Here is a 14,714-nt window from a genome sequence, read left to right as displayed (position 1 = left end):
TTTATTTACATATAAATCATATGTAATGACATATGGACATAAAGCATAACATGCATGTATCTCTAGCTGGGAGGAAGCTTGGGAATGTGTCTTGAGGATGTGTGTGCGTAGCAAGTATGTTGCTGTCACTGGACTGTGTGTTTACTTGCGAGGCTTTGAGAGGAGGAAGAAGTCAGTGAGGAAGGGAGTCAAGTCCTTTCCCCAATTCTTGGGGCCGCCCCGCAAGCTCCCCTGTGGCATAGCAGACATGGGGCCGGCTCACACTGGGTCTGTTCCCCAGTCTCTGCCAGGGGCATCTGTGGGCAAGCAATAGACTCTCCAGAGTCTGGGTGCTGGAAATCAGTGTTGAAAAAGCTGAGGGCTGGACCAGGGCAGCGGGAAGGGCTACACCCCACCCTGCAGGTTGCTGACTCATAACCCACCATCCGTGCTTTAGAGGACCTGAATCTCTAACTATTTGACTCACAAGTGCTGCTGCAGCTCCAACAGCACAGACTTCTCCAAGCTGGTCTCATTGGAGATAATGAAGTGGGGGAGATCCACATCTGGCCTGGACTCCAGCCCCGATGCCCTGAGCAGGGAGGAGCCCCCATCCCAGCGCCCGAGCTCCCCAGCCGAGGCGGGACTGGACGGCTCCTCCAGGGGAGAGTGTTCCTCGTAGATCAGCAGGTTCCTGGATCTCACTGAAAACAAAGCAAAGAACAGGTGTTACGAGTGACAAGTGTACACCCTGTGCCCTCGCTGGATGCCCAAGATCGGGGGCAGGTGAACAAGGTGTGGGTTCTTGTTGCCCAGGACTGAGGGTGCCAACTGGAGTTGGCGTTCTAGAACGGCTTTAGGATTTCAGAGTTCTGTGCACTGAAAAATGATACCAATTATAAGGTCTTGGAAGAACACTGAAAAGCAAATAAACAGGAAACAAATGGCCACCCCCAGGGCTCTGAAAATAAAACTCCCCTCTGTGCCCCTCCTCAACCATCTAGGGGAAACAATTCATGGAGAACAGGAGTCAAATGCTTGGAGATGTCCAGACTCAGCTAAAACAAGAAGCATTCCCAATGAATAGGTCTTGCATAGAGAGGAGATATAAGGGCTGAAAACTGCATTTTCATTTAGAAACTGGAGAGAAGACACAAAGCCAAAGCCATAAATCAAACAACGGAGACATTCTCTTTGGTTTTACAGCATAGTTGTGTAGCTGAGATGGCTCGGCAGCAATTTTCTACAACATGGAAACTATGCTCTCATCCTCCTCTATTTAAATTTAGAGATACATTCCCTTAGGGAACAAAGAATTTCCCAGGACACCACGGACGTTATCTGGTTGAAATGCTAGCCTTCTTGTCATATACCTGGCAGGGATACACCTACTGCATAAAGACCACAGATCTTTCAGAACTGCAAGATTGTGCCTACCCCACATTCCGCACTTGTCCTTATTTGTGGATCTACTTTATGACCCCTGGACCACGCCTTTACTTCCTACACAAGGAAAAGCGATCATTGATCCAGGTGAGAATATCACTTCTAACACCTATGTCTCCAATTCTCTATAAAGTTTGGGCATGATGTTTTGTAAGACAGACTGATTCGTTAATTTCATTTTACAAATACTTAGTATGGTAACACACAGTTCCACCGAGTGGGATTCCTTTAAAATGTCATGGCGAACTTAATGTACCCTCTCTCTTCCCCTTCCTTCCCCAAATGCACATCCCCTGCCCTCAATGGAACTCAAAAAGAAGGCATCAGAATTTATCAGAGAATAAAATCTAGAGCAGCATTTTGCCAACTGCGCTCTGTTGAGCACTAGAGAATTCCCAGTGTGCCTCAGCCCAATGGGCGAGGGGCACAAGGGGAAACCCTGCAGCCTGGGCACTGGGTCCCCCATGTCTCTCTTCCTCCCTTCAGTGGGGAAGCTACACCTTTATCACGTTTTAAAAAGTACACATTCACATAAGATCTCTTTCAGAGAGCTGAGCTTCGAGAAATGAAACAAGACACTTCCCAAGCTGCTGGGTGCTATCTTACCGACGGAAGCCGTGTAGGGCTCCTGCATGGAATGCTGGCTGGGCAGGGCCATCTTGGTGGCAGAAGGATAGGGTCCATAGCCCTGAAAGAAGCTGCCAAATGCAACGGCAAAGCATAACACAACGACCTGCAGGGTGAGGAGAGAACATGAAGAGCTGTCAACTCTAAGATCTGCAGAGCAAACCTTTAGACCTGCAACACCTGCAGGTCCAGGAAGAGAAGCCCCCTCCATCAGGACAGACAACTGTACCCAGGTCAGTCACTGCACCATCACAGCAGAGAAACGGCCCGGGAGTGAGCCATGTGGTTCCTCCAAGCCTGGCCCCTGGATACGGCAAGTTGGGAAGAGAGCTTGGAGATGGGGGAGCGGGCTGGGGCGTTATGGGCTTGTCCCTTTGGGAAACTCACCATGAGGCAGGTGCCAGTCTGCGTGCCGGCCAGCTTGCAGGTGCGAGAGACCTTGCCCATCACCAAAGTCTGGAGCTTCTGCAGCTGCTGCAGGAGAGTTCTGCCAATACAGCAAATCAAAACCATGAAGGGCGTCTGAGGGACAAGACAGTGCATGGGGGAGTTCTCTGCCCTGGGCTCCGGGAAGTTGCTTTGTGGCTGAATCTGAACCCAGTACCAAGGGAAAAGGGTCCATCTGGGGAAGACATAGACATCCCATCTCCAGAACAGCTTCCCAGTGCTGGAAGGACAAGCAGGTTTTCCCAGGCTTGCGGCTTCGCCTTTGACCAGGGCCAATGAAACAAGTTCTCCTAGGTTTAAGCTAACTAAGGACAGGCTGGCCCTAAGAATGACATTGCTTTCAGCAGTTAAATGGATAAGAGTGGGAGCAGAACTGGAGCCCACATCACAGGCAGCAAAGGCTTTCTGAACACAGACATCCCCATGTGGTCCCATCTGTACTTTTACCTTATGCAGTGGGTTGGGTTTTTTGTTGGTTTGTTTGGTTTTTGCTTTTTAGGGCTGGATCTGAGCTGTGTCTATGACAACACGACAGCTCACGGCAATGCTGGCTCCTCAACCCACTGAGTGAGGCCAGAGATTGAACCCACGTCCTCGTGGATACTAGTCGGGTTTGTTATTGCTGAGCCACAATAGGAACTCCCCAAAGCCATTTACTTTTGCTCCCAAGTCTTAAGGGGTTTGTGAAGCAAAATTTCTCTCTTTGCCAAGAGTCCTGATTTACCCACAACCTTCCTGCCCCTCCTCCCTGCCCATTCCCTGGCTCCTTAGCCAGTCTTTAGCACATGGACCATCAAGAAAACCAATTCTACTCAATACTCAGAATCACTCCAGCCTTCTAAATTCTGATTCAGATCACTAAGCCTGGGACCCCGTCCTGAGGATGAAGAGCCCCCCAGGGGATTCCACAGTCCGTCCTGAAAGCAGACTTCTAAAGGTCCAAACGCACCTCAGCCTCAGTGGCATGATGCCCTAGGTTCAAGGTGGGACCCCCCAGCGACAGGCATAAGGCACCACCAATGTGGAAGAAGAACCACGTAAGTCTGGCTGGGTGACTTGCTATTTCCTAGTTGCATGGTGTTTTACTTGGCATTCATTGGCACATGCTTTCCAAACTCAAAGCTAATCATATTCTGAGTCCACTGCAAATGAAAATGGTTGTTTAATGGCCACCGATTTCTAACAGTCTTAATCCAACTCTTTAAGATGAGCAAATGTGTAGTTTTTTTTTTTGTCTTTTTTGTCTTTTTAGGGCCACGCACGCGGCATACGGAGGTTCCCAGACTAGGGGTCTAATCAGAGCTACAGCTGCCGACCTACACCAGAACCACAGCAACATCAGACCTGAGCCTCGTCTGTGACCTACACCACAGCTCACAGCAACGCCAGATCCTTAACCCACTGAGCGAGGCCAGGGATTGAACCCTCAACCTCATGGTTCCTAGTCAGATTTGTTTCCGCTGAGCCACAATGGAACTCCACGTATAGTTTTACAACAGATTTTTTGGTCTGAAAGTGTGGTGGAAAGCAACAGTAGTTTATTTATTTAGCTTTTTACGACCACACCCACGGCGTATGGAAGTTCCCAGGCTAGGGGTCGAATAGGAGCTACAGCTGCCATCCTATGCCACAGCCTATGCAACATGGGATCCAAGCCCTATTTGTGACCTACACCACAGCTCACGGCAATGCTGGATCCTCAACCCACTGAGCGAGGCCAGGGATGGAACCTGAATTCTCATGGATACCAGTCAGATTCGTTCCTGCTGAGCCAGAACAGTGATTTAGAATGTGATGTTGGCTGCTGCTTCTACTTGGATCAGCACAGATGAACTGGTGGAAAGGCTGATACTCAAGAGAGCCCCATCAACCAGCAACACTAAGTGATCTCACCCAAGGAAAGCAGGTTAGCCTCTCTAGCCTAAAAAATGTCAATCCATTTCCATGACGTGATACAGCGTGGGTAATTCCTGTACATTCATGCAACAGAAACACTCATTTCTGTCATAAGGAAAGAAAAGGAACAGAGATCGTGTGTCCACTCACTGAGTTCCAGAACTTCATATACTGAGATACCAGGTAAATGCCTCAAAGACATGTAACTAGTAAGCAGAAGACCTAAGATGCAAACCCAAACCTGATTCCACAGCTCGTGCACTTTCCAATGTAGCTCCTCCTGGTACCCTAACCTACAACCTAACAAAATTAATGACAAAAGCCTTCTTAGCTGGAGTTCTCTGTGATGTGGCAGGTTAAGGATCCGGTGCTGTTACCACAGCAGGTTGGGTTGCTGCTGTGAAGAGGGTTCAATCCCTGGCCCGGGAACTTCTACAAGCCATGGGTGCAGCCAAAAAAAAAAAAAAAAAAAGAACTTCTTAGTTAAGTATATTTTTCTTAAATCTAGTGATATGGCCACTGTATTGACAGCAGCCTAACCAAGAAAACTGTTCACTATTAGATATGAAAAGGTTACTAAGAACAGGGACCAAGCTATAGACAGAAGGGCTGCATTGCATCCGATGACAATGAGATGCATCCTAACAAAGTGTCAGCGATAAGGACACAAATAAAAGCAAGAGGGCAAAACAAACACTTCCTGGCACATCTCTAGATATATCAAGATAAAATGCAAGTGATGGATTAAAAAAAAAAAAGTCTTAAGTGTTCCTTACCCTACATGGAGTGTCGGGAAGTCAAACCTAGCTTTCTGTAGGAAAACGGAAACTATTAAGACCTGTCCCTCCATGAGACATTAAAAGAGTGATGCTACAGCTTGAGAATTGCTAGGTTGGTACATATTCACCAGAACAGAGGGATAGTCTCCCAAGGCAGAGAAACCTGAACTTAGACCTCAGGAGCATGGCTGTGTGCCTTTAACGAAGTCCTGAGTTTAAGGAGCCAGTCCAAGTTAATTCCCTTGACCTCACCAGCTAAGAGAATAATGAGAGAATCCCCTTCTGGGGTACTATAGGTTTGGTGAAGCAAATACACCTCTGCAGAGTGCTTGCTATTCCTTTCCACAGATAATGGATGAAGCTGGCCTTTTTATAGGAAAGCCTGGCACCTCAGAACTGATATGTTGGTCTAAGCTGATGTGGTGCTTCCCCCGAAGTCACTGGGACAGATGCCATGGCCTGCGGTGTTGGGAGCTTGGATGACAGCTGCTACCCTGCTTGTATAAAGGGCTGGCTGGAGAAAAGGCAGCCATCAGACGAAGTGGAAGAATTATTTTAAAATGAAAGCTATAGAAAAAGTCAATCATAGGACAGACACTCTCTCCAACAGTGTATTCAAAGCTCAGGATAAACTTCTCCTTTCTTACTGTATTTTAAGTCATCAGTGATCGTGGCTAATTACGGCTTAATGAATCCTTGGACTTTCAGGAGCAAGGTCTTAATTTAGAGAGATGTTTATTTGGGCCAAGAGATTTTTCACAATTCGTTAAATCGGAGTGTCCAACGCTCGATTGAAAATGTGGATTTTTGCCCTGTGGTGAGATGTAAAAATAAACTGTATGGCTGTCCTCATACATCTCCTTGTAAAAGAGCAGTCGAAGGCAGCTGCCAGCCTTGCCCAAAATAAAGCGTCACCCTGTATCTTGAGAGGCGTATCAAAGTACATCGGGCAAAACATTCAAAAGTAGCCGAGGGGGTGAGACACAATCTTATAAGAACTGGGAAATGCATCAACAGCCCTGTGTGTTTTCTTGCATTTGGTTTAATTATGTTTTCTTCTGTTTCCTTTAGACAGTGAGAAGAGGGAGGGAGCAAGAGAGAGATAGTCATATGGTTATTGCACCTTCTACTTCGGAACATTCTGGTACCTGATTTCCCCCTGGAGTCAGAAACTAGCACCCAGTTTATGGGTGGTTCCCAATTACTTGCTGTGCCAGGAGCTTCAAACCAGGTCTTAGAGTCTCTGCAAACACACGTTCCATCAAATCCTGTAACACCTCTTACTCAGAAATGGAACCAGCTGGGCTAAGATGCGTGTGTGCACATTTGTGTGTGTAAGTGACCACTCTCCGGGTGAAACAGCCTTCTGCGGGGATGAAGGAAATTTTTCACATCCTTATGGAACGACCTAGAGTGGTAATTTCCAGATTCCAAATCATGAACCATTGATGGGTCGTGAAAACCCCTGAGTTGTGACTGGTGTAATTTTTTTAATGAAAGAAAATCCAAGAGAACGCACAACGTCTGAGGGCATCACACACAGTAAATACAGATTCATTTGTGAAGGCTTTGTATTAGTTATGCGTATGGTGTGTATGTACATGTGGTGGTCTGGTCACTACACCACATGTAAAATGATTATAATTAAAAGTCTAAGTGCTACTCATCTGCTGCCCATGCAATGATATGCATGATGAGTATCAGGTGGCTTCACGATGGAAGAGCCGGGCATCCACGTCCTTCCAAAGCAACGTCCCACCTGAATCCTGCCCCCCACCCCAGTCTTCTAGAATTGGTACCTAAGATCTGAGGATCAGGAGGGAGGGTGTACCTCTCTGATACAAGTTCCAAAGAGTCCTCAACTGGAGGGTGGGGACAGGTGGGATATAAATCAATCATAATGCAAAACGCTGCATAACAAGGAGTCTTGCCAACTACCCTGAAGACATTTAAATGCTAAAGTGTAAAATTTTTTTTTTTTTTGGTCTTTTTGCCTTTTTCTAGGGCTGCTCCCTCGGCATATGGAGGTTCCCGGGCAAGGGGTCTAATCGGAGATGTAGCTGCCGGCCTAAGCCACAGCCATAGCAATGCGGGATCCGAGCCACGTCTGCAACCTACATGACAGCTCACGGCAACACTGGATCCTTAACCCACTGAGCAAGGCCAGGGATCGAACCCACATCCTCATGGTTCCTAGTCGGATTCATTAACCACTGAGCCACAACAGGAACTCCATAAAGTGTAAAATCTTATATAAAAGATAATCACAGGAGTTCTCTGCGGCACAGTCAGTTAAGGATCCAGCATTGTCACTGTAGCAGCTTGGGTTGCTGCTGTGGCACAAGTTCAATCCCTGGCCTGGGAACTTCCACATGCCACGAGTGCAGCCAATAAATACATAATCACATTCTACTAAAACCCTCAACTTTTTAATTTTTTTATTTTTATTTATTTATTTATTTATTTTTTTGCTTTTTAGGGCTGCACTGAGGCATGTGAAAGTTTCCAGGCTAGGGGTCGAATCAGAGCTGTAGCCGCTGGCCCACACTATAGCCACATATGCGTCCTACACTACAGCTCACGGCAACACCATGATGGGAACTCCCAAACCCTCAACTTTGAATAAATACTCATTTATTTATATTCTTAAGTTTTGAGGGTTTTTCATGGGGCTCTGAACTAAATTTTTAAAAATGCAAATTATCAGAGTTCCCATTATGGCTCAGTGGGTTAAGGACTCAGTGTTGTCTCTGTGAGGATGTGGGTTCTATCCCTGGCCATGCTCTGTGGGTTAAGGATCCAGCATTGCCACAAGCTGCAGCAAAGTTCCCATATGCAGCTCAGATCTGACGTTGCTGAGGCGGTGGTGTAGGCTGGCAGCAGCAGCTCTGATTCGACTCCTGGCCCAGGAACTTCCACATGCCATAGGTGCAGCCATGAAAAGAAAAAAAAAAAATTGTCTCCTTTTTCTTACTGGGTAATTGCCACATTACAAGGCAGTTTATTTTGCAGGGACCAGAGGGCACTTTTGAAATATTCTATCACCTACCGGCCCAGGAACACACACAGAGGTCTAGAACGTTTCCTGGGGCTGAGGAATGTCCAGCTTAACAAGGAAATCATATGAACATGCCTTTCTAAACTCTCTGAGAAACTTAATCTAGAAGCCCGTAATTCTTGAAGTTTGTGAGGTTTTCGCCTGAAAGAAAGATTGTTCTCTTTACACACCCAGAAGTTTGAGATAATGGAAAAGACAAAAGTGATATAAACCAAGATAAGGGTCTAGAGAAGGTCATTCATGACCTTGGACCACTCATCAGCCCTCTGACAGCCTCTCTGTGCACAGCAGGGGAGTGGGGTCAGCTGGTTCTGGTCAGTTGACGAGAAGAAAAGACTTCACACGTGGAAGCCACATTAGCGCGGAGGGGCCCAATATATAAGACGGGTACAAATGGACCAGTTATGTGTCTAAATAAAGTAGAAGCAGCAGAACGCAGTCAAAATCTGGGGCGCTTCACTAGAAAGACCTCCATCAGGAATCCTAAGAATATTTTGAAAAAACAAGAAAAGTGGGAGGTAGACAGAGAGGAAGACTAGAGCTAAGAGGAAGAGCAAAAAGGAAAACTCAGGGAAAATCATCGGTTCTGAGAACCATGGAAACGCGAGTCAGGACAAGCACATCCATTACACGCGCGAGGTCTCAGGAAAGAGTCGCGGTGAAGCCCGCATCCCTTACCATACGTCTTAAGGCTGCTCCTCACCAGCCTACCCCGAGCCAGGCAAGCACTGCCCAGGGGTACCCCCAACATCCGCTCCTTCGGGCTCCCTCCAAGGCCAGGTTCGAGCTTCCGCCAGACGGGTGGCCTTGGCCCTGCTCTGGCTTTCCTCTAGTCATGCCCCTCGCCGGGAGCTAAGGACTCAGCAGGACCAAGGTGATCTGTCCGTCCAGAGCTCAAACCTGGCCTTGGAGGGAGCTCAAGAGAGCCGGTATTGGGGGTACCTGTGGGCCCTCTAAAACACAGGTCCCAAGCTGGACCCTCTTGTCCAGATGTACAGTTGGCCCCAGGCTGAAGAAAGGCAGCCAGTCCCTGAAGAGAGGGAGAGGTTGGGACCAGCTGAAAAAGTAAGTGGTTGGGTTCTAGTCCCTGGCCTTCATCTCTGTGTTTAGATGACTTAACCTCACCAGCCCTCAGTTTCGCCTTCGTAAAACAATGTGATGAACAGTTCAGTGAGATGCTCTCTGAATCACCTTAAGTTAAGTCTAATCTCCTATAGTTGACAAATCAGGGCCAGAGGGAAGAGGCTGGGGCTCAGAGCCCTACAACCTACAGCACCAGGGCAAAATTACAAATGAATAGAAAGACATGGAAGCAACCTAAATGTCCATCAACAGAGGACTGGATAAAGAAGACAGGGTACATATATACAATGGAATATTACTCAGCCATAAAAAAAGAATGAAATCATGCCATTTGCAGCAACATGGATGGACCTAGAGACTATCATACTAAGTGACATAAGTCAGACAAAGACCATATGATCTCACTTATATGTGGAATCTAAAAAAAGGATATAAATAAACTTATTTACAAAACAGAAACAGACTCACAGACTTTAAAAACAAACTTATGGTTACCAAAGGGGAAATGTTGGGGGGGAGTAAATTAGGAGTTTGAGATTAACATGTACAAACTACTATATATAGCATAGTATACACTACTCTGTAGTACTACTACTATACTACTATAGAGTAATATATACTATACTGTAGTATTAGTACTACTCCTCCTCTATATTCTGAACTGTATATATTGAACTCTACTCAACATTCTGTAATAACCTATATAGAAAAGAATCTGGCAAATAATAGATATATGTATATGAATAACTGAATCACTTTGTTGTACACCTGAAACTAACACAACATTGTAAGCCAACTATAGTCCAATATAAAATAAAAATTAAATTATAAAAAATGAATGGAGCAAACAGTGCCACAAATACCTAAAACGGATGGGCTGGGCAGTACACGTGCATCACTTGTGCAGAAGAAAAGGCTGTAAGGTGGCAGAAAGACAGGGTTTCTCAAGAATGGGACAAGAGTAAGGCCAGAGAGATGAATGCACCTTTGAGAGATGAATGATAAGCTGGGAAGGCCAGGAAGAAGCTCGGGCAGCCACACGCGGCCTCGCCTGGCCTCTGTAAGTGCAAATGTTTTTCCTGATTGAGCACAAGAAGGAGGGCCCCCTGGGAGACCAGCCGGCTCTCAGCTCACACATTTCTTGGTGCCTCACCATTAGTGGATCACCTTAGCAAAGAAGTGCAAAGGTGCCTTCCCACTGTTTCAACGGGTGGGGCTCTGGGCTCCTGGGTTAAGGCTGCTCCCATCTTCTTCCAGCTCGGATCAAAAGGGCCTCTTTGCCTAGAAACCAACAGTCTTGGCCGCTGCCGAGACCAGTGCTAAGCAAAAGATTAAGATGGACTCGGAATCGGAGCCCCGATTCTCATCTGGGTAGATGGGAGGTCCCTCGCGGGCTGGAGCGCAGGGGTGGTCAAGTGTAAAGAGGTGGGATTTTTCTTTATTGTATGTGATCTGAGTCAACAAGGAAGTATCCACTTGCCTTTCCTGCCACGTCATGCCAATGAAACAAGGGCACCCCTGATCTCTCACCCCACTTCTGGTGACCCAGAATCCTGCCCACCTCTAAGGGGCATTTCTACCTGTGCCAGCTTCCTCCAAAGGATGATAATACCAGAAGCGTGAACAGTACACAAACACAGGTGTGTGTTCTTTGGGCCAAGCCCTGTACTCAGTTCAAACACTGGGTCACTCACCTGATGTGATGAATAAAGGGTCTGAAAGTCTCCCCTTCCCACAGGCCCCAAACACCAGCTCCTCGTGACTGGTTTGGGGTGGGGGGTGGCCACAGTTCACGTTACTGTCACTCGGGCTAGGGCGGTGTCCTCCAGGCACAGGGAGGCCCTTGGTGGGGAAGAGAAGCGAGGCGGAGAAGCCGGAGGGAAGGCAGGCCCTTCCCCATGAGGTCAAGAGCAGCTCTGCTTTAACTTTTTTGTTTTTTAGGGCCACGCCCAAGGCATATGGAAGTTCCCAGGCTAGGGACTGAATGGGAGCCGCAGCTTCTGGCCTATGCCACAGCCACAGCCACAGCCAACGCGCGATCTGAGCGGCATCTGGAACTTACACCACAGCTCACAGCAACACCAGATCTTTTAACTCACTGAGCACAACCAGGGATCAAAACCATATCCCCAGGGATACCAGTCGGGCTCATGACCTTTGAGCAATCACGGGAACTTCCCAGCAGCTCTGCTTTTATTCCTTGACGTCTCAAAGCCAGAACCCATTAACCGCTGCTGGACTTAGAGATTATGACCAGAGGCACTCCAGGTCAGATTACCTGAGGCGAGATTACAAGTTAATCAGTATTAACCATTTCCACCGTAAAGGGCTGTCTACCAGGAGAGGTGGTGAGGAAGAGGGGGAGATGGCACCCGGAGCCTCTGGGGGAACCACCGTGGAGGCTCCTGACAGTCATGGGACAGAGCAGAGAACCAACAGCATGAGATAGATTGTTTTTTGGTGGTGCACCACTGTGGTGCAGTGGAAACAACCCTACTAGTAACCATGAGGATGCAGGCTCGATCCCTGCCCCCACTCAGTGAGTTAACAATCTGGTATTGCCGTGAGCTGTGGTATAGGTTGCAGATACAGCTCGGATCCCACGTTGCTGTGGCTGTGCATAGGCCCGCAGCTGCAGCTCTGATTCAACCCCTTAACCTGGGAACCTCCATATGCTGTGGGTGTGGCCCTAAAAAAAAAAAAAAAAAGATTGTTTATTTCAGGGGAGGGTCCAGCGGAGGGTCCAGCAGATTAAATGGCTGGGAGAAGCCTCCATGGTCAGTGAAGAAGTCAGAAGGAAAGTCACCACTGGCTCTCAAGGAAAAACAGGAGAGATGCTCAAGCTCAAATGTGCACATGCTCCCACAACCCATACTGTATCCTAACCATATCCTATTAGAATAGTTGGGACCATTATTTCAAAAGAGAAAAACAACAGTCACGACTTACATTGCTGTTACATGAAAACAGATGGGCTTTACGGCATCGTTTCTCACATGACAGCTTTTTTATCAAAAACTGAAATTAGGGGAGTTCCCCTCATGGCTCAGCAGAAATGAATCTGACCTAGTGTCCATGAGGATTCGGGTTTGATTCCTGACCTTGCTCAGTGGGTTAAGGATCCAGCGTTGCTGTGAGCTGTGGTTTAGGTCACAGTAGCGGCTCGGATCCTGTGTTGCTGTGGCTGTGGCTTTTGCTGTGGCAGCTGTAGCTCTGATTTGACCCCTAGCCTGGCAACTTCCATATGCTGTGGGTGTGTTCCTAAAAAGCAATAATAATAATAATAATAAAACTGAAATTAGGATTCTGTAGAAATACATTTACTGACATGAAAATACATGTCCAGTGTTTTTTGTTAAATGGAAAAGGTACTTAACAGAAAAGGACGACCATGTAAATGTAAACATATAAAATATTCCAAAATATAAACATCTGTCTGGGTAAAAGGATTATGATTTTTTTTCTTTTTAAACTGTGTTTTCTAATTTTTTCCTACAATGGCTATATATTACATGTGTACAATGCCGGGAGCGGGGAGGAGAGACCGTTTCCCAGGAAGGCGGCAGGGCGCCCTTCTCAGCACAAGCACCCACTGCTCTTTGTGCCTCTGCTGCCCCCGTGTGGCCGCGAGGAGACCTGACACTCGGAACCCCTAGACAGACCCCAACCTGGACCAAACTCTGAAGTTATCTTGGATGGATTCCTCTTCCCCTCTTCACCAGTTCGAGGCCTGGATTTGTCCCACTCATGAACACAGGGCTTCTGCAATAGCAAGTGCTAGGATGAAGTCGGAACAGTATCTGCTCAGGGTGCTAAAAAGATGGATACAGACTCTGGTGGGGGTTGAGGACCTAGAGAAGGACTCTGGCTGGAGTAAAGGTGACGATAAGAAGGGATGAAGCCTCAGAAGACTAATGGCCAAAGGTAACCATGAAACCAGAACCCTGAAGTGGTGCTGGAGACCAGCTCCTCTGCCCCGAGGGGTGACATGTACCTCCTTCTGTTGTTTGTCTACCGACACTAGAGGTGACTGCCCTTGACCTGCTATATGAGCACACTTTCCCTGAATGTCCACTTTTCCCACTGAGGGTATTTAACTTATGACTAGATGAGCCTACTGTTTGGGCAGCAAACCGTGAAGATTTAGGAAATGGGAGCCAAATCTCACGTTATTACCAAAACGACATGCACATAGATTTACGCTGATCCCTTAACATTTGCAACATTGTTATCAGGCATTAATGCTAAGCCTTAAAATGATGAATTAATATTTTGCTCACCTAAAAGTCAATTTTTCTCTGCTTAGATTGTCGGATCAATCACAATTAAGGGCAACAGGATCCCTTGACTAATGAACACTTTCATTTTCAAAGCAAAGGTAGGTTCCGTGCCCACACACAGACACACACAATCTGGATAACCCTCCCAAAGCCATTTCTCAACCCTCTACCTTAACCCCTTTCTCTTACATATGACCCGGGATAAAGCTTGGTATGCTTCTCCTACCTGAAGACTCCAGGGCCAGATTGCCTGCATTCGAATGCAGCTCTAGCATTTACTGTGTGACCCTGGGCAAATCACCTCAGCTTTCTGAGTCTCCTCGGTGACCTCCTCTATACAATGGGGATAAGGGCACCAGCTCCCTCGCCCATTGGGAGGTTAAATGAGTTATTATCTGTTGAGTGCTGAACACAGCGCCTGGCACAGGAGGTGCTGGAGGAACTCACTAGCCACTCTGTCCTGTAGTTATTTTTCCAAATGGGCTGAAAAGGCAATTAATTAATTAACTTTTAAAAACAGTCATTAAAAAGACAAACTTGGTTTCCTCTCCTTTTTGTTTCCACTCCAATACCATTTATTACTCAGATTGGGTGACAACAAAGTGGCCAGTCCCTCCTTGTCCACCTCAAGGTGAGGTCATTTTCAGAGGAATCAGAGGAATCAGACTCACTGACCTTATTCTCCGCCAAGCCTCTTCCTCTGCCCCCTCATCACAGCCCTTGTCAGAATCAGCCCCTTCATCACCCCTACGTATTTTAGGAAACGTGAAGGACATGCATGTGCGTGGATGTCGTGCTCGGGCTCGGGGCAGGAACAGGCGGGCAGAGGACGGCCATCCCCGCATCCTGGCACAGCTTTTCTCTCAAGGGCATTTCCTCCCCTCTCCTCCCAGCTCTGGCCCTGAGTCTGCCCCTGGATCAACGCCCATTCGGCAATTGAGTTGGCGCCTCACACCAAGGGCCCTCACCTGTTGGTGTTCTCCAGAACCTCCACCTTCTTCCTCAGCTCCAAGTTCTCGGTTGAACAGGACTCCACCCTACAGAAGAGAGAGAAAAGAGAAACTTAGTTATTATTATTATTATTTTATTATTATTATTATTTGCTTTTGCTTTTTTGGC

General features: G+C 47.2%; 1 protein-coding gene across 1 annotated transcript in view; it reads right to left on the bottom strand.

The window, feature by feature from the left end:
* Positions 1-14,714, bottom strand: part of CREB3L2 (cAMP responsive element binding protein 3 like 2) — a 128,424-nt gene that overhangs the window by 3,872 nt on the left and 109,838 nt on the right. The window contains exons 8-11 of the mRNA XM_047763909.1: positions 14,564-14,632; positions 2,440-2,539; positions 2,032-2,158; positions 467-683 (exon numbers count right to left, since the gene is read on the bottom strand). Coding sequence (XP_047619865.1) covers positions 467-683; positions 2,032-2,158; positions 2,440-2,539; positions 14,564-14,632 — 513 coding nt within the window. The remainder of the gene's footprint in view (positions 1-466; positions 684-2,031; positions 2,159-2,439; positions 2,540-14,563; positions 14,633-14,714) is intronic.

The sequence above is a fragment of the Phacochoerus africanus genome, chromosome 16 (assembly GCF_016906955.1).
Source record: "Phacochoerus africanus isolate WHEZ1 chromosome 16, ROS_Pafr_v1, whole genome shotgun sequence".
Taxonomy (NCBI): domain Eukaryota; kingdom Metazoa; phylum Chordata; class Mammalia; order Artiodactyla; family Suidae; genus Phacochoerus; species Phacochoerus africanus.
This window is presented reverse-complemented; position numbering and strand designations above follow the sequence as displayed.